The 20,684-nt window shown below is 45.4% G+C and overlaps 1 protein-coding gene across 1 annotated transcript in view; it reads left to right on the forward strand.

Moving 5' to 3' along the window:
• The window catches only part of LOC311121513 (CXXC-type zinc finger protein 1-like), a gene marked incomplete at both ends in the record, with an annotated part of 40,988 nt that extends 21,088 nt beyond the window's left edge, over positions 1–19,900 (forward strand). The window contains 7 exons of the mRNA XM_084195993.1: positions 3,906–4,105; positions 17,545–17,752; positions 17,907–18,020; positions 18,175–18,224; positions 18,762–18,858; positions 19,401–19,553; positions 19,754–19,900. Coding sequence (XP_084052119.1) covers positions 3,906–4,105; positions 17,545–17,752; positions 17,907–18,020; positions 18,175–18,224; positions 18,762–18,858; positions 19,401–19,553; positions 19,754–19,900 — 969 coding nt within the window. The remainder of the gene's footprint in view (positions 1–3,905; positions 4,106–17,544; positions 17,753–17,906; positions 18,021–18,174; positions 18,225–18,761; positions 18,859–19,400; positions 19,554–19,753) is intronic.
• Between the last annotated feature and the right edge of the window lie 784 nt (positions 19,901–20,684).

Genomic DNA, 20,684 nt, shown 5'->3' on the forward strand with positions numbered 1-20,684 from the left:
TTGGCGTTTTTCCTATTTTGTTTCATTACAACCTGTAATTATAATGGATTTTCATTTGGATTTAATGTAATGGACATACACAAAATAGTCAAAATTGGTGAAGTGAAAAAAAGAAAAAATTGTTTCAAAGAATTCTAAAAAATAAATAATGGAAAAGTGGTGCGTGCATATGTATTCACCCCCTTTGCTATGAAGCCCCTAAATAAGATCTGGTGCAACCAGTTACCTTCAGAAGTCACATAATTAGTTAAATGAAGTCCACCTGTGTGCAATCTAAGTGTCACATGATCTCAGTATATATACACCTGTTCTGAAAGGCCCCAGAGTCTGCAACACCACTAAGCAAGGGGCACCACCAAGCAAGTGGCACCATGAAGACCAAGGAGCTCTCCAAACAGGTCAGGGACAAGGTTGTGGAGAAGTACAGATCAGGGTTGGGTTATAAAAAAATATCTGAAACTTTGAGCATCCCACGGAGCACCATTAAATCCATTATTAAAAAATGGAAAGAATATGGCACCACAACAAACCTGCCAAGAGAGGGCCGCCCACCAAAACTCACGGACCAGGCAAGGAGGGCATTAATCAGAGAGGCAACAAAGAAACCAAAGAGAACCCTGAAGGAGCTGCAAAGCTCCACAGCAGAGATTGGAGTATCTGTCCATAGGACCACTTTAAGCCGTACACTCCACAGAGCTGGGCTTTATGGAAGAGTGGCCAGAAAAACCCCATTGCTTAAAGAAAAAAATAAGCAAACACATTTGGTGTTCGCCAAAAGGCATGTGGGAGACCCCCCCAAACATATGGAAGAAGGTACTCTGGTCAGATGAGACTAAAATTGAGCTTTTTGGCCATCAAGGAAAACGCTATGTCTGGCGCAAACCCAACACCTCTCATCACCCCGAGAACACCATCCCCACAGTGAAGCATGGTGGTGGCTGCATCATGCTGTGGGGATGTTTTTCATCAACAGGGACTAGGAAACTGGTCAGAATTGAAGGAATGATGGATGGTGCTAAATACAGGGAAATTCTTGAGGGAAACCTGTTTCAGTCTTCCAGAGATTTGAGACTGGGACAGAGGTTTACCTTCCAGCAGGACAGTGACCCTAAGCATACTGCTGAAGCAACACTTGAGTATAATAATAATAATATGCCATTTAGCAGACGCTTTTATCCAAAGCGACTTACAGTCATGCGTGCATACATTTTTTTTTGTGTATGCGGTTTAAGGGGAAACATTTAAATGTCTTGGAATGGCCTAGTTAAAGCCCAGACCTCAATCCAATTGAGAATCTGTGGTATGACTTAAAGATTGCTGTACACCAGCGGAACCCATCCAACTTGAAGGAGCTGGAGCAGTTTTGCCTTGAAGAATGGCCAAAAATCCCAGTGGCTAGATGTGCCAAGCTTATAGAGACATAACCCCAAGAGACTTGCAGCTGTAATTGCTGCAAAAGGTGTCTCTACAAAGTATTGACTTTCAGGGGGTGAATAGTTATGCACGCTCAAGTTTTCAGTTGTCATATTTCTTGTTTGTTTCACCCCAAAAAAAATTGTTGCATCTTCAAATTGGTAGGCATGTTGTGTAAATCAAATGATACAAACCCCCCAAAAATCAATTTTAATTCCAGGTTGTAAGGCAACAAAATAGGAAAAATGCCAAGGGGGGTGAATACTTTCACAAACCACTGTACAGTATAGAGCTATATTATTGAGAGATAAATTATGGAAATACAGAGTATATCAAACATTATGAACACCTTCCTAATATTGAGTTGCACCCCCTTTTACCCTCAGAACAGCCTCAATTCGCCGGGGCATGGACTCTACAAGGTGTCAAAAGCGTTCCACAGGGATGCTGGCCCATGTTGACTCCAACGCTTCCCACAGTTGTGTCAAGTTGGCTGGATGTCTTGTGGGCGGTGGACCATTCTTGATACACACGGTAAACTGTTGAGTGTGAAAAACCCAGCAGCGTTGCAGTTCTTGACAAACTGGTGCGCCTGGCACCTACCACCGTACCCCGTTCAAAGGCACTTAAATATTTTGTCTTGCCCATTCACCCTCTCTTGTCTCAAGGCTTAAAAATCCTTCTTTAACCTGTCTCCTCCCCTTCATCTACACTGATTGAAGTGGATTTAACAAGTTACGTAAGTAAGGGATCATAACTTTCACCTGGATTCACCTGGTCAGTCTAGGTGTTCTTAATGTTTTGTATAGTCAGTGTAATTATAGAAAGATATATTATAAAGATATATTATAAAGATATATTATAGAGAGATATACTGTATTATAGAGAGATATACTGTATTATAGAGAGATATACTGTATTATAGAGAGATGTGGAAAAAGGTCAAGGGGTCTGAATACTTTCCGAATGCACTGTATTATAGAGATACAGTACCAGTCAAAAGTTTGGACACACCTACTCATTCAAGAGTTTTATTAAGGTATTATTAAGTGCATGTAATCACATTTATAAATGCGCTCATTATCAATTACTAAATATACCATTCATGACCTATATAAATGCATTTATGAATATGTACACTACCGGTCAAAAGTTTTAGAACATCTACTCATTTAATGGTCTTTCTTTATTTTTACTATTTTCTACATCGTAGAATAATAGTGAAGACATCAAAACTATGAAATAACACATATGGAATAATGTGGTAACCAAAAAAGTGTTAAACAAATAAAAATATATTTTATATTTGAGATTCTTCACAGTAGCCACCCTTTGCCTTGATGACAGCTTTGCACACGCTAGGCATTCTCTCAACCAGCTTCATGAGGTAGTCACCTGGAATGCATTTCAATTAACAGGTGTTCCTTCTTAAAAGTTAATTTGTGGAATTTCAAGTAACAGACACATCTCAACATTAACTGTTCATAGGAGACTGTGTGAATCAGGGCTTCATGGTTGAATTGCTGCAAAGAAACCACTACTAAAGGACACCAATAAGAAGAAAATACCTGCTTGGGCCAAGAAACACGAACAATGGACATTAGACCGGTGGAAATGTGTCCTTTGGTCTGATGAGTCCAAATTTGAGATTTTTGTTCCAACATCCGTGCCTTCGTGAGACGCAGAGTAGGTGAACGGATGATCTCCAACCGTGAAGCATGGAGGAGGAGGTGTTATGGTGTGGGGGTGCTTTGCTGGTGACACTGTCTGTGATTTATTTAGAATTCAAGGCACACTTAACCAGCATGGCTACCACAGCATTCTGCAGCGATACGCCATCCCATGTGGTTTGGGCTTAGTGGGACTATCATTTGTTTTTCAACAGGACAATGACCCAACACACCTCCAGGCTGTGTAAGGGCTATTTGACCAAGAAGGAGAGTGATGGAGTGCTGCATCAGATGACCTGGCCTCCACAATCCCCCGACCTCAACCCAATTGAGATGGTTTAGGATGAGTCGGACGGCAGAGTGAAAGAAAAGCAGCCAACAAGTGCTCAGCATATGTGTGAACTCCTTCAAGACTGTTGGAAAAGCATTCCAGGTGTAACTGGTTGAGAGAATGCCAAGAGCGTGCAAAGCTGTCATCAAGGCAAAGGGTGGCTATTTGAAGAATCTCAAAAAACGTAAAATATATTTTGATTTGTTTAACACTTTTTTTGTTTGCTACATGATTCCAAATGTGTTATTTCATAGTTTCGACGTCTTCACTATTATTCTACAATGTAGAAAATAGTTTTAAAAAATAAAGAAAAAACCTTGAATTAGTAGGTGTTCTAAAACGTTTGACCAGTAGTGTGTGTTATAGAGAGATACATTATAAAGGGGGTATATGATGAAAGGGTTGACTCTTTATGTACTGCTCAGTCGACTGACCTCCAGTTAATCAACCAATCTCCTATATTGCCCCCCCCCCCCCCCCCCCCCCTCCAGAAAGAGAAAGAGGTGCGTCGTCACAAGCAGAAGCAGAAGCACCGTGAGCGGGGTGGCGGGGGCGGTGGCGAGCCCCGGGGGGACAGCGGTGGAGGAGGAGGAGTTGGGACGAGACAGTGTTTGGGACCAGGGTGTGTGGAGGTTTCCAGGGCCGGCTCCAAATACTGCTCGGAGGACTGCGGCATGAAACTGGCTACCAAGTAAGAGGAATACTTATCAGAACACTAAACACACAATAGAATCATTTAGGAAACAATGTACTGTAAAATTAAGTAGCAAACCCTTAAATCAGTGTAAAATAATTATTGTCTAAATCGCTTGAAGTTATGTTAAAACATAAAGTAGTCTTTTAATGCATTGATTGGACCTGTTTGTTGTTTGGTCCTGTTTGTCTGATGAAAGTAGGAAGCTTGAGGATACCTGGTCTCTCTGCCTGTCCTTATGTCCCCCCCCCACCAGTCGTATCTATGAGATCTTGCCCCAGCATTGGCTGTTCTGTCCATCCTCTCTCTCTCAGTCTCTCTCTCTCTCTCACACACACACACACACACACATCTCACACCACTCGTATCTATGAGATCTTGTCCCAGCGGATACAACAGTGGCAGCATTCTCCCTGTATACAGGGCCTTCAGAAAGTATTCATAACCCTTGACTTATTCCACATTCTGTTGTGATACAGCCATCTGCACACAATACCCCATAATGACAAAGTGAAAACAAGTTTTAGTTTTATTTATTTGTAATTCATATTTAAAAAAATATTAAAATAAAAAATCAACAAACAGAACACATTCCACATTCACAGATGAATAATATAATACAATAAAATATAAAACAAAACAAACAACACATTTATTATTATTTGCAGCAGCACTATCTGTGATCATGTTAGCTGTTTCCAGCTTTAGTTGAGACAATGAGCATAGAGTTTTTATACAACATGTATATAGACTAATATCCCTAATCACCCCAGTCACTCTGTACAATTTGAAAAATAGTTGAGTAGTGGAGACCAGAGTCTTATCAAACCTGGGATGTCTCTTGCGGAGGTCATAGGTCAGCTTTTTCATGAGGAAGAAAGTCAACAATCTGGTCAATCCACATTTTAAATGTAGGAGATGAATTAGAAGCCCGCAGTAAGGAGAATACATTTCTTAGCAAAGTATCTAATAGTCATAAACAAATGTTCTCTGTCTGGATAAAGAACAACGTCCTGCTGGGCATTAGGAAGACACAGGGTCGGATCAAACTGTACATCTAATATGTTCTGTTCAGCAGTATGTATAGATTGCCAAAATATGGTAATCTCTCTACAACTCCAGAACACATGCATAGAGGTTCCGCTTTCAGAGGTACATCTTTTACAATCAGGAGAAATGTCTGTATTCATTCTACAGAGTCTCACTGTGCTGTAATAAAATGTGTACAAACATTTAGTATTTTATATTAGTAGAGGAGCAGTATAAGAGGAGTATAGTATATTAGTATATACCTTGTCACAAACATCCGCCCGTAACTCATCACTGATAGTCAGACAAATTGTCCTTTTCCCAGATTCTTTTCAAAAGGAGGAAAGGAGGAGCCCACATTCTCAGAAAGTATTGATATAGGAGATGTTGCCTTTGATGGATTGTGCTGTAGCAAGAAGGGTCTCAACTTCATTCAGCTGAGCTCTAAACCTCCCCTTGGAAGTGAATGAGGAAATTACGTGTCTAATTTGAAGATATAAAAAAAAAAAAAATGGATCTTGGCACATTGAATTCACTGCAGAGCTCTTGAAGGATTTCAGTGTAGTTGTGTTCTGATGAAACAGGTCTGAAAAGGTCCTGATCCCTAGAGTATGCCAAAGATTAAAGTTGGCATCACTCAGGGCTTTTGGCAAGTCTGGGTTGCATACTATAGGCGAGTGAGAGCATATCTGGGAGGAAATGCCAAGGTATTTCTTACAGCCCTTCCATGCTAGTAGGGTGCTGTAAATCACAAAGGTTGTGGCCGTGTTTCCCACTTCACTAAAGTTATTAATGAATATAATTGAGCTTAGGGGCAATGAACCACAGGATCGGGCCTCTATCTGAATCCACATTGAGTCTTGTCTGTTTGTGATCCATGTTAGCATGTTGAGGATTTGGGCAGACCAGCAGTAGGCAGGGAAGGGCTATCTATCCACCCATAGATTCGGGTTTCCATAGAGGGGAGAACTTGATCCTAGGTTTTTTTATTGCCCCATATAAATTTGGTGATGCTTTGGTTGGTTGTTTTGAAAAAAAAGAAACTGGGAGGATAGCATGGGAGCATCTGAAATAAATAGTTAAATCTAGGGAGGATGTTCATACGGGTAACATTTATTCTTCCGACTAAGCTAATTGGGAGGGAGATCCAGGTTCGGAGATCATTCTTGATTCGATAAAGGAGTGGGAGATAATTTTCCATGTAAAGGCAATTCAGATGTGGTGTTACAAAGATCCCAAGATATTGAAATCCCTGTGTCTTCCATTGGAACGGGCAGAGTGTCTTCATAGAGCTGGAGAAAGATCCCAAGGTATTGACACCCCTGTGTCTTCCATTGGAACGGACAAAGTGTCTTCATAGAGCTGGTGAGTTTAAGATTGAGAGGGCAGACAATGGATTTGTTAAAATGTATCTTATATCCTGAAAACTTGCCGCACTGAGCAATTGTGTCTATAATGGGAGGGAGGGATTTCTCAAGGTTGGATATGTAGAGCCAGACATCATCCGCGTAGAGCGATATCTAGTGCTGAAGGCCACCTGCAGAAACACCCATAATACTCGGATTGCTCCTTATCAACTCGGCCAAAGGCTACGCCCCCAACACGTAGAGCAGGGGGGACAGGGAGCATCCTTGTCTTGTGCCACGTCCCAAAGGGAATCTGTCAGAGTTCAGACCGTTAGTAGTCACCATGGCATTTGGATGAGAGTATAGGGACTTAATCCATTTAATAAAGTTTGGGCCCATATTTAACTTTTCTAAGACTGAGAACAGAAAGCTCCACTCCATCCTGTCGAACGCCTTCTCAGCATCCAGTGAAGCCAGCAGGACAGGGGGTCTCTCCTGAGTGGCGCAGTGGTCTAAGGCACTGCATCGCAGTGCTAACTGTGCCACTAGAGATCCTGGTTCGAATCCAGGCTCTGTCGCAGCCGGCCGCGACCGGGAGACTCATGGGCGGCGCACAATTGGCCCAGCGTCGTCCAGGGTAGGGGAGGGAATGGCCGGCAGGGATGTAGCTCAGTTGATAGAGCATGGCGTTTGCAATGCCAGGGTTGTGGGTTCGATTCCCATGGGGGGCCAGTATAAAAAAAAAAAAATATGTATTCACTAACTGTAAGTCGCTCTGGATAAGAGCGTCTGCTAAATGACTAAAAATGTAAATGTAAAATGTCTTCTGTTCTTCTTGATCTATAATATCAAAAAGACGGTGAATGTTATCAGAAGAGTACCTGTCTCTAATGAATCCAGTTTGGTCCGCTTTTATTATTTTGGGAAGAAGAGTGTTTAGTCTTTTGGCGAGCAATTTGGTGATTATTTTGTAGTGGAAATCCAACAAGCTTATGGGCCGGTAGGACGAGCAGGAGAGAGGGTCCTTGTCTTTTTGAGCAACACTGTAATGCGGGCTGTGTACATAGAGTCTGGGAGAGCTCAGTTTTTACAAAAATCATCCAGCATTGGCATGAAAATAGGGCTAAGCTGGGGCCAAAAAGTTTTGTAGAACTCTCTGGGAAATCCGTCTGGGCCTGGGGACTTGTTAGGTGGCATGGAGATAATTGCCTCTAGGACCTCCTCAGGAGTGAAGGGGGAGTTGAGATCTTCTTGGTCGGTCTCTGATAGTTTTGGTAGCGAGATTCCCTCTAGGAAGGAATGGAGTTCTGCATCCGTTTTCTCTCAGAAGTATATAAATTGCAGTAAAAATCATGAAAAGTTAAATGTATCATATTTGGATCATATGTGACCGACCGGCTCGATTCGGTCTTATGTAGCAAAATTTGAAATTGTGTTTTTTACATTGGATAAAAGTAGAGACTCAGAGCTAGAAAATGGTATATGATACACTACAGTTGAGGAACAATGGGAAAGTAATTCTGCTTTGGAAGTTGATAAACTTGTAACCTCACTTTTGAGAAAATTTTATTTGAATGTTTTGGTACACCTATTGGAGAGCTCTTCTTTGTCTACACCCATTCAGCATCGTTCACACCCTCTTAAGCTTTAGCCCCACCCATGTCTTTAAGCGTTGTTATCCAGAGCGTTGGTGACTCCAACTGTTGCTGTTGGCAACAATCTACGTTTTTTGCCGACGTTTACTGACACCGGCCATATTCAACGGGTGTTGAGCGTTCATAAATTCATCAGTTATTCTGCGCTCTGGCACACTCAGAGGAGAGTGCTCTGAAATCGGAGTAGATAGCCAGAGGGAATTTACCAGCTACGTCTATCAACAGCTGTCGCAGTGACATCATTAACATTATTTTGAAATGGTTACTTGCATAGTGGAATCTTTTGTTAAGACATGTAGCTAGCTAGCTAAACAATGAACCATAATCCCAACTCATGACATTACTACCCTACATGAATCTGCAGGTAGCGAACCAACCAGGTTCAATTACATTCCTCTCCTCTTCTCTCCTCTTCTCTCCTCCTCTCTCCTCCTCTCTCCTCCTCGCTCCTCCACTCTCCTCTTCACTCCTCCTCTCTCCTATGTTCTCCTCTCCTCTCCTCTCCTCTCCTCTCCTCTCCTCTCCTCTCCTATCCACTCTCCTCTTCACTCCTCCTCTCTCCTCTCCTCTCCTCTCCTCTCCGCTCCTCCTCTCTCCTATGTTCTCCTCTCCTCTCCTCTCCTCTCCTCTCCTCTCCTCTCCTCTCCTCTCCTCTCCTCTCCTCTCCTCTCTCCTATGTTCTCCTCTTCTCTCCTCTGTTCTCCTCTCTCCTCTGTTCTCCTCTCTCCTCTCCTCTCCTCTCCTCTCTCCTCTTCACTCCTCCTCTCTCCTCCTCTCCTCTCCTCTCCTCTCCTCTCCTCTCCTCTCCTCTCCTGTCCTCCTTGCTCCTCCGCTCTCCTCTTCACTCCTCTCCTCTCCTCTCCTCTCCTCTCCTCTCCTCTCCTCTCCTCTCCTCTCCTCTCCTCTCCTCTCCTCTCCTCTCCTCTCCTCCTCTCTCCTATGTTCTCCACTCCACTCCACTCCACTCCACTCCCCTCTCCTCTCCTCTCCTCTCCTCTCCTCTCCTCTCCTCTCCTCTCCTCTGCTATCCTCTCCTCTGTTCTCCTCTTCTCTCCATATATGTGACCTCGTCATCTGCTGTAGGACGGCCATGATTGTACACTCTGACTGCTCTTTTTTAAATAGCAAAGCAAGACAATCTGCTAGGCCTATTGCTATACTCATGGTATTTCTGTTTAGTAAAGAAAACTGTGTAGTCCAAGTTTAGTTTGGCTTTGGCTGCTTTAAGTTAACATTTACATTTTAGTCATTTAGCAGACGCTCTTATCCAGAGTGACTTACAGGAGCAATTAGGGTTAAATGCCTTGCTCAAGGGCACATCAACAGATTTTTCACCTAGTCGGCTCGGGGATTAGAACCGGCGACCTTTCGGTTACTGGAACAACGCTCTTAACCACTAAGCTACCTGCCGCCAGGAGTCGCTGTCTGGGGATTGTTTATGTGCTTTTCCGCAGCGTTCCAGCTCCCTCTCAAGATCTAACCTGTGTGCTTCCATTGCTTTTCTCTTAGAGGAAGCATATGCAGTTAGATGACCTCTTAGTGTGGCTTTGGCAGCGTCCCACAGTGTGGCCGGAGAATGCAGTTAGATGACCTCTTAGCGTGGCTTTGGCAGCGTCCCACAGTGTGGCCGGAGAAACAGGAGGGTCTTTGTTGTCTCGGGATGTTTTTACAGAGGTCAACGTGGAGGTGGTCAAAGGCGTGATCTGAAAGTGCTTTGGGTGGCAGAATTTATGAAAGTCTTTGGGATAACATTACATTTACATTTACGTCATTTAGCAGACGCTCTTATCCAGAGCGACTTACAAATTGGTGCATTCACCTTGTAGCCAGTGGGATAACCACTTTACAATTTTTTTATTTATTTTTTTGGGTGGGGTGGGGTAAGGGGGGGGTAGAAGGATTACTTTATCCTATTCCAGGTATTCCTTAAAGAGGTAGGGTTTCAAGTGTCTCCGGAAGGTGGTGAGTGACTCCGCTGTCCTGGCGTCGTGAGGGAGCTTGTTCCACCATTGGGGTGCCAGAGCAGCGAACAGTTTTGACTGGGCTGAGCGGGAACTATGCTTCCGCAGAGGTAGGGGGGCCAGCAGGCCAGAGGTGGATGAACGCAATGCCCTCGTTTGGGTGTAGGGACTGATCAGAGCCCGAAGGTACAGAGGTGCCGTTCCCCTCACTGCTCCATAGGCAAGCACCATGGTCTTGTAGCAGATGCAAGCTTCAACTGGAAGCCAGTGGAGTGTGCGGAGGAGCGGGGTGACATGAGAGAACTTGGGAAGGTTGAACACCAGACGGGCTGCGGCATTCTGGATGAGTTATAGGGGTTTAATGGCATAGGCAGGGAGCCCAGCCAACAGCGAGTTGCAGTAATCCAGACGGGAGATGACAAGTGCCTGGATTAGGACCTGTGCCGGATAAAAATGTAATATATACGAGAGTTATGGACATTGGAGTAGTATTTATAATCCATAGATGAGCTATTAGTCTCTCTCCAGATATCTATCAGTCCCATCTCTTTAGTAAGAGAGTTCAACATCTTTGCCGATCTAGGGTTTGTGGTGGGGACTTGAGATGATTTGTCCTGCGTTGAGTTGAGGGTACAATTATAATCTCCAGCCAGCACTCCAAAGGAAACACAATTGTCACGATCGTCTTCCAAAGGAGCAGACCAATACGCAGCGTGTTGAGCGAACATGATAGACTTTATTAATTAAAGTGCCAAAACCAAAACAATAGACGATTCGTAACGTCCACAGTACCAATGACTGACAAGGAACAAAAACCCACAACACCCGAAGGAAAACATACAGATTAAATATGGCTCCCAATCAGAGACAACCAGCCCACAGCTGACACTCGTTGCCCCTGATTGGGAGTCATTATCTCAAACATAGAAATGAACCCAACAGAAATACCAACATAGAAATACACCCAATGAATGAACACACCCTGGCTCAATATACAGAGTCCCGGAGCCAGAGCGTGACAGTACCCCCCCCCTAAAGGCGCGGACTGCGACCGCGCCTCAATAAGGGCCAAACAAGGGAGGGCTGGGTGGGCATACCTCCTCGGCGGTGGCTCTGGCTCCGGCCTTGATCCCCACCTCCTTTCCAACCCCCCAAAGTACCCCTGGTCCTGTCTAGCCCCGTTGGCCGGAGCCGGACTGACGACACGCGCCCCTGGCTTGGTGCGTGGAGGACGAACAGGCCTTACCAGGCTGACGACGCACACCGTAGGCCTGGCGCGTGAAGCAGGGACAGGCCGGACCGGGCTGACGAAGCGCACCCCTGACTTGGTGCGGAGAGCAGGAACGGGCCGGACAGGGCTGACGACGCACACCACTGGCTTGGTGCGGGAAGCTTGGATGGGCCGGACTGGGCTGGCGACGCGCACCACAGACTTGGTGCAGAGAGCAGGAACGGGCCGGACAGGGCTGACGAAACGCACCACAGACTTGGTGCGGGGAGCAGGAACGGGCCGGACAGGGCTGACGAAACGCACCACAGACTTGGTGCGGGGAGCAGGACTGGGCCGGACAGGGCTGACGACGCACACCGTAGACTTGGTGCGCGGAGCAGGAACAGGCCGGGCAGGGCTGTCGACGCACACCGTAGACTTGGTGCGTGGAGCAGGAACCGGCCGGGCAGGGCTGTCGACGCACACCGTAGACTTGGTGCGTGGAGCAGGAACAGGCCGGGCAGGGCTGTCGACGCACACCGTAGACTTGGTGCGTGGAGCAGGGACAGGCCGGACCGGGCTATGGAGACGGATAGGAGACCTGGAGTGAAGAGCTGCCACAACCCGTCCTGGCTGAATGCCTACCTTCACACACTCTGTGTGAGGCATCAGCACAGGACGTACAGGGCTGTGTACCCGTACTGGCATAACAGCACGTGACACTGGCGCAGGATATCCGGGACCGAGGAGAGGCACTGGAGGCCGCGAGCGCTGAGCCGGCACACTCCGTCCTGGCTGCATGCCCACCTTCGCACAACACGTGCGGGGTGCTCGCACAGGACGTACCGGACTATGCCGGACCACTCGCGGCACAGTGCGCATCTCCGCACTCCGCGGAACCTGCCCAGTCTCATGCTGCCATGCCTGAGTACGGGGAGTTGGCTCTGCTCTCCATCCAGGCTCCGCCAACCTGCCTTCTGGCCCCCAAACCCCGGTGGCCCTCTCTCCTCTTCTCCTATTACGCCCTGTGGCAGCCTCCTGCTGCCCAGTCGCCAATGCCGTGTGCCCCCCACCAAAAAAATCCTTGGGGGTGCCTCTCGTCCGTCCGACGATGGCACTGCTGACGCCGCTGCTCCTCTCCTGCCTGGGTCTCCCCCTTCATAGCCCTCCGGTACCGGACGGCCTCCTCCTCGGTGATCTGCCCCCAACCGAGGAGGACATCCACCAGAGTCACCTCCTGCGTGTGTTCCTGGACACGCTGCTTGTGGGTTTTTCTGTCACGATCGTCTTCCAAAGGAGCAGACCAATACGCAGCGTGTTGAGCGAACATGATAGACTTTATTAATTAAAGTGCCAAAACCAAAACAATAGACGATTCGTAACGTCCACAGTACCAATGACTGACAAGGAACAAAAACCCACAACACCCAAAGGAAAACATACAGATTAAATATGGCTCCCAATCAGAGACAACCAGCCCACAGCTGACACTCGTTGCCCCTGATTGGGAGTCATTATCTCAAACATAGAAATGAACCCAACAGAAATACCAACATAGAAATACACCCAATGAATGAACACACCCTGGCTCAATATACAGAGTCCCGGAGCCAGAGCGTGACAACAATGCTCATTGAACAGGGTTATCATTTTCGACATGAAAAGCAGGAGTATCTGTGTCTGTGTGGGGCATATATATATATGAATATATTAATATATTTAAGATAGTAATTGGTTGCCCATACAGTGACCCAGTTATCAGAATAAATCTACCCTCTGGATCAGATATGTTTTTGGCGGTGCCTCTACTGTTTGATTTGAAAGATGAGAAATACACCTGTCCCACCCGAGCTCTGTTTAGCGTGTTCGGCAGCCATCTTCTAATATCGCCACGTCTGCTTTTTCAGTTTTATTGCATGACCTAGCCCCATGGCAGTTCCATGGCAGTAGATTTAAGGTACTAGTCAACGTCATCGAACAGTAATGGAACTCTAATGCAAGTCATCTCTGGGTAATAATTGCGATCACATAAAAGAAAAAGAAACTGTAAAAATAAAATAACAATCTCTGAACACCCCAGCCGAGTTTCCAAACAACTCCACACATCCTGTTGGATCTGTTAACCCCACGCTCAGTCACAATTCTGTGTTCCGAAAAACGGGAACAGTTCACAACGCACAACGTCTTTTCCGAGAAAAAGAAACAAAATGCCTCATCCTCTCCGCCCCGCATTAAGTAAGTGACAACGTAGCCCCCGTCCAGACCATAGTAAAACAGAGAGGGAGAAATGAAGTAAATAAAATCAATAGCCTACAAATACATCCCCCAAAGGACATAGGCCTCATCATTTGGAATAAATAAAACAGAAATGAGGGAGCAAATAAAATGAAATATCAACAGGATACTGTTAACCATAGGCATAAACATTGACACACTGAGCCTCTCGTTAGGTCTGTAGATGTGTCGTAATCGACAGGCTATCGATGGTGAAATGATAAATACAAATAAAAAAAGTAGGCTATAGGCCTAATTTAAATTGACAGTATCTGATCACTTTGTCTGCCGATTAGCCTATATGTTCTACAGACAAGATAACAGGCTGTAAATGGTTCATTTTCTCATTTGACATAAAAGTAGGCTAAAACGTCAGTAGGCTAAAACATCAGTAAGCTAAAACATCAGTAGGCTAAAACGTCAGTAGGCTAAAACATCAGTAGCTCGTTTGGGTATTTGAATCTCCTGAAGATGCCTCGGTTCCTGAGCTCGTTTGGGTATTTGAATCCCCTGAAGATGCCTCGGTTCCTGAGCTCGTTTGGGTATTTGAATCCCTTGAAGATGCCTCGGTTCCTGAGCTCGTTTGGGTATTTGAATCCCCTGAAGATGCCTCGGTTCCTGAGCTCGTTTGGGTATTTGAATCCCCTGAAAATGCCTCGGTTCCTGAACTCGTTTGGGTATTTGAATGCCCTGAAGATGCCTCGGTTCCTGAGCTCGTTTGGGTATTTGAATCCCCTGAAGATGCCTCGGTTCCTGAGCTCGTTTGGGTGAATCCCCTGAAGATGCCTCGGTCAATGAAGTGTTTCTTCACCTCGGCTAATCTCAGGAAACGTCTGGTGATTGGGTGCGGTGGTTGTCTGGCTGATGGTGGGGGCCTCAGTGCTCGGTGAGCCCTCTCCAGTTATATGGGCCTGTCAGGGGACAGGTGGAGCCACTCGGGGAGTTTGTCTTGCAGGTAGCGGATCAGTGGCATGTTTTCCTCTTCTTTTTCGGCCAGGTTAAATAGAACACAGTTATTCCTTCGCCCCCTATTTTCTCTTCCAGATGCTCTATTTTCTTTTTAGCAGAAGCTATTGTTTCCACGGCGTCTGCCAGTGAGTTTTCCATGGATAGGATTCATCCCTCTGCCTCATCCAGGCACCCCACGTTGAGGGTTATCTTGTTGATGGTAAGGCAAGGCATATTCCAGGGTTGTTATCTAGTTTGATGTTGAGTTCTGTACGTTGGGATCTCAGCTCAGAAAGGATGTCTTCGACAGAGGACAGGGTTGGCAGTTGTTGGGCCTCGGGAAGGGACGGGGCCTCTGGCTCCTGGCTAATGGCGCTAGCGTTTTCTGGCTAATGGCGCTAGCGTTTCCTGGCTAATGGCGCTAGCGTTTTTTGGCTAATGGCGCTAGCGTTTCCTGGCTAATGGTGCTAGCGTTTCCTGGCTAATGGCGCTAGCGTTTTCTGGCTAATGGCGCTAGCGTTTTCTGGCTAATGGCGCTAGCGTTTTCTGAAGCTAGCTGTTTCTTGGAGGTTTTTCCATGGCTATTGCTCGAGTCCGGGTAAAAATGTCACATGTAATGTTGCCTTTTGTAGCCGCCATGGATTTTTTGACTAAAGCAAATGGGGTTTAACTTGAAGTGGAGGTAAGATTAAGAATTCGAAATTACTTGTGGGGAGCTCTCTGTTCATGCGGCCATCTCGTTCAACGGTCACGTCATCCCCCGAAAGAAATGTTTTTAGAAATGTTTGCATATCTATTGAAAATATCAAATTTACATAAGCATTGAACCAGACTGAACCAGGTTTTCTTCTAGGATTTTGCCTGTGCTTAGCTCATTCAGTTTATTTTTATGCTTAAGAAACTCCCTAGTTCTTGCCGATGACAAACATACCCATAACATGATGTAGCCACCACCATGCCTGAAAATATGGAGAGTGGTACTCAGTGATGTGATGGGTGATTAGGAACAGTGTCAAGTAATCGTCTTTTTGTTTTCTCATGGTTTGGTTTGGTCTAATTGTGTTGTTGTCCTGGGGCTCTGTGGGGTCTGTTTGTGTTTGTGAACAGAGCCCCAGGACCAGCTGGCTGAGGGGACTCTTCTCCAGGTTCATCATCTCTCTGTAGGTCATGGCTTTGTTATGGAAGGTTTGGGAATCACTTCCTTTTAGATGGTTATAGAATTTAACAGCTTTTTTCTGGATTTTGATCATTAGCGGGTATCGTCCTAATTCTGCTCTGCATGCATTATTTTGTGTTTTGCATTGTACACAGGGGATGTTTTTGCAGAATTCTGCATGCAGAGTTTCATTTTGTGAATTCTTGGTTGGTGAGCGGACCCCAGACCTCACAACCATAAAGGGCAATGGGTTCTATAACTGATTCAAGTATTTTTAGCTAGATCCTAATTGGGATGTCAAATGTTATGTTCCTTTTGATGGCATAGAAGGCCCTTCTTGCCTTGTCTCTCAGATCGTTCACAGCTTTGTGGAAGTTACCTGTGGTGCTGATATTTAGGCTGAGGTATGTATAGTTTTTCGTGTGCTCTAGGGCAACGGTGTCTAGGTGGAATTTGTATTTGTGGTCCTGGCAACTGGACCTTTTTTGGAACACCATTATTTTTGTCTTACTGAGATTCACTGTCAGGGCCCAGGTCTGACAGAATCTGTGCAGAAGATCTAGGTGCTGCTGTAGGCCCTCCTTGGTTGGTGACAGAAGCACCAGATCATCAGCAAACAGTAGACATTTGACTTCAGATTCTAGTAGGGTGAGGCCGGGTGCTGCAGACTGTTCTAGTGCCCTCCTCAATTCGTTGATATATATGTTGAAGAGGGTGGGGCTTAAACTGCATCCCTGTCTCACCCCACGGCCCTGTGGAAAGAAATCGATGTTTTAACCACACATGTGGATTTTATAATGTAGTATTTTTTTTACCCGACACCACTTTTCATTTCATCTTTTCATTTCATCCATTTATAAAGCAGACCATACTTGAGTCAAAACCTTTTTTGAAATCAACAAAGCATGAGAAGACTTTGCCTTTGTTTTAGTTTGTTTGTTTGTCAATTAGGGTGTGCAGGGTGAATACGTGGTCTGTCGTACGGTAATTTGGTAAAAAAACAATTTGACATTCGCTCAGTACATTGTTTTCACTGAGGAAATGACCTAGTCTGCTGTTAATGGTAATGCAGAGGATTTCCACAAGGTTGCTGTTTACGCATATCCCACGGTAGTTATTGGGGTCAAATTTGTCTCCACTTTTGTGGATTGGGGTGATCATTCCTTGGTTCCAAATATTGGGGAAGATGCCAGAGCTGAGGATGATGTTAAAGAGTTTAAGTATAGCCAATTGGAATTTGTGGTCTGTATATTTTATCATTTCATTGAGGATACCATCAACACCACAGGCCTTTTTGGGTTGGAGGGTTTGTATTTTGTCCTGTAGTTCATTCAATGTAATTGGAGAATCCAGTGGGTTCTGGTAGGCTTTAATAGCTGATTCTAAGATTTGTAATTGATCATGTAATGATTTTGATGTTTGTTTTGGATAGATAGCTCTTTGGGTTGTTGTTTGTTTAGAGTTTTCCAATTTTCCCACAAGTGGTTCGATTCTATCGATTCTTCAATTCCATTGAGCTGATTTCTGACGTGCTGTTCCTTCTTTTTCCGTAGTGTATTTCTGTATTGTTTTAGTGATTCACCATAGTGAAGGCGTAGACTCAGGTTTTCTGGGTCTCTATGTTTCTGGTTGGATAGGTTTCTCAATGTCTTTCTTAGGTTTTTGCATTCTTCATCAAACCATTTGTCATTGTTGTTAATTTTCTTAGGTTGTCTGCTTGACATTTTTAGATTTGATAGGGAAGCTGAGAGGTCAAATATACTGTTTAGGTTTTCTACTGCCAAGTTCACACCTTCACTATTGCAGTGAAACAATTTGTCCAGGAAGTTGTCTCTCTCTCTCTGTCCCTCCCACCAGTCGTATCTATGAGATCTTGCCCCAGCGGATACAGCAGTGGCAGCAGTCTCCCTGTATAGCCGAGGAGCAGGGCAAGAAGCTGCTGGAGAGGATCAGGAGAGACCAGCAGTCAGCCCGCCTGAGACTCACAGACATGGAGAAACGCTTCCACGAGCTGGAGGGGATCATCGCCAAGGCCAAGCAACAGGCGGTGCAACATGACGAAGAGGTGAGAGAGAGAGAGAGAGAGCAAGCAAGCGAGACACACACACACACACACACAAACACAGTCTCAAAACACAGCCTCAAAAGCCCGTCCATTCTGAGTTATTACTTTGAACGATTTGTTTCAGTAGCTTTATTTATTTGTTGCTCTCTTCTAGGTGAATGAGGGAGAAGGGGACGCAGATACAGATCTTCAGATATTCTGTGTGTCCTGCAGTCACCCCATCAACCCCAAGGTGGCGCTAAGACACATGGAGAGATGCTATGCTAAGGTCAGTAGGTCATCAACCCCAAGGTGGCGCTAAGACACATGGAGAGATGCTATGCTAAGGTCAGTAGGTCATTTTGAACATTGAAAACATTTTGAGCAGCAGCAATGTTTTGTATCAAATGTGTTGTAATAATATATTGTTTTGCCTTGTGCAGTATGAGAGCCAGACATCCTTTGGGTCCATGTATCCCACGCGCATCGAAGGGTAAGGACAACTCCAATCCCGCTAGACACATCACATCCCTCACGACTGCCACCAAATGTCAATGAAATTGAGGGAACATATCTTTACATTGTAGTCATTTAGCAGACGCTCTTATCCACAGTGACTTACATTTAGTGAATTCAATACGTTTGCTAATACTGGTGATTGTTAAAAGGGACAATTGATTGCTACAACCGTTAAACTAGTAGTAGTACACTACCAGTCAAAAGTTTGGACACACTTTCTCATTCAAGGGTTTTTTCTTTATTTTTTAAACTATTTTCTACATTGTGGAATAATAGTGAAGACATCAACACTATGAAATCATGTAGTAACCAAAAAAAGTGTATATATTTTTATATTTGAGATTCTTCAAAGTAGCCACCCCTTTGCCTTGATGACAGCTTTAGGAAGGTGTTCATAATGTTTGGTATACTCAGTGTATATCACAGTCATAGTAAGTAAATGTTTCCTTAATAAAGTAGTGAGTTATTTAGTTGAGTTAGTCTGTTGTTTCTGGCTTGTCTCTATCCGTAGTGCAACCAGACTGTTCTGTGACGTATACAACCAGCAGAGTAAAACCTACTGCAAGAGACTGCAGGTGTTGTGTCCAGAACACTCCAGAGACCCCAAGGTAGGTCTATAACAACCTACACATACCCTTCATAACACATTATGAGCTGTCATAACAACCCGCAGAGTAAAACCTACTGCAAGAGACTGCAGGTGTTGTGTCCAGAACACTCCAGAGACCCCAAGGTAGGTTTATAACAACCTACACATACCCTTCATAACACATTATGAGCTGTCATAACAACCAGCAGAGTAAAACCTACTGCAAGAGACTGCAGGTGTTGTGTCCAGAACACTCCAGAGACCCCAAGGTAGGTTTATAACAACCTACACATACCCTTCATAACACATTATGAGCTGTCATAACAACCCGCAGAGTAAAACCTACTGTAAGAGACTGCAGGGTAGGTTTTACTGGCCTTCTCATCTATTTATAAACCTTGGTGTTACACAAACGCTTCATAACGCTTCATAACGCTTCATAACAATATATGCCATTTAGTGTTTTAATTCAGTTTAATAACACATTATGTATACTGTATGCCCGTCTAGACAACTCTTGTTTCTGTGATCCCCTCCCACCTGAACCCTCTCTCCCTCCAGGTTACCGTGGACGAGGTGTGTGGCTGTCCCCTGGTGAGAGACGTCTTCCAGCCCACAGGAGAGTACTGCCGGGTGTCGAAACGCAAGTGTAACAAACATTACTGCTGGGAGAAACTGAGGAGGGCTGAGGTAGACCTGGAGAGAGTCCGAGTGGTGAGTGGAAAAGTCAAGCTAGCTTTTTGTGAAAGTCTCAAAATAGTCCTAGCTGGGTGCGTTAAGTTAGTCTTTTCTTCCATATGTAGCCAACATTTCAGGCCCCTTTTTAGTCATCATGTGGTACATTTTACTTTTGGAAAATGTTACATGTTTTAAATGTTTAAGTTAAGTAGCCTTTGTCCTCTCCTCGTGTCCAGTGGTACAAGCTGGATGAGCTCTTTGAGCAGGAGAGGAACGTCCGGACGGCCATGACCAATAGAGCAGGTCTCCTCGCCCTCATGCTGCATCAGACCATCCAGCACGACCCTGTTACCACCGACCTCCGCACCGCCAAGGATAGGTAGACCCCCCCAAACCTCCGTCCCATGACCCTGAACTACCCCCTGGCCATGGACCTCCTGGGGTTACTACTGACAAGGACATGTAGAGGACAAACCCCCCCCCCCCCCCCCCCCCCGATCACGAGCCTCTGCACCTCCTCAGGACAGATAGACCCCCCCCCCCCCCCCCCCCCCCCCCCCACAGGACCCTCACCACCACGACCCTGGCGGTGACCCAGTCACCACAATCCCGACCTCCGACCCCACCTCCATGGACAGATGGAACCAAGCCGTTAACAAAAAAGCCCCCTTGACCAACAAGACCCTGTCACCACGACAACCTGTCACCATGACCCGGTAACCTGGACCTCAGCACCTTCAAGGACAGATACATAGAGACAGAGATACAGATAGACAGAGACAGATAGTCAGAGAGATAGACAGAGACAGATAGACAGAGACAGATAGACAGAGACAGATAGTCAGAGACAGATAGACAGAGACAGATAGTCAGAGACAGATAGACAGAGACAGATAGTCAGAGACAGATAGTCAGAGACAGATAGACAGAGACAGATAGACAGAGACAGATAGACAGAGACAGATAGACAGAGACAGATAGTCAGAGACAGATAGACAGAGACAGATAGACAGAGACAGATAGTCAGAGAGATAGACAGAGACAGATAGACAGAGACAGATAGACAGAGACAGATAGTCAGAGACAGATAGACAGAGACAGATAGACAGAGACAGATAGACAGAGACAGATAGACAGAGACAGATAGTCAGAGACAGATAGACAGAG

The sequence above is a fragment of the Coregonus lavaretus genome, assembly GCF_964263955.1.
Source record: "Coregonus lavaretus genome assembly, contig: HAP1_SCAFFOLD_346, whole genome shotgun sequence".
Classification (NCBI taxonomy): domain Eukaryota; kingdom Metazoa; phylum Chordata; class Actinopteri; order Salmoniformes; family Salmonidae; genus Coregonus; species Coregonus lavaretus.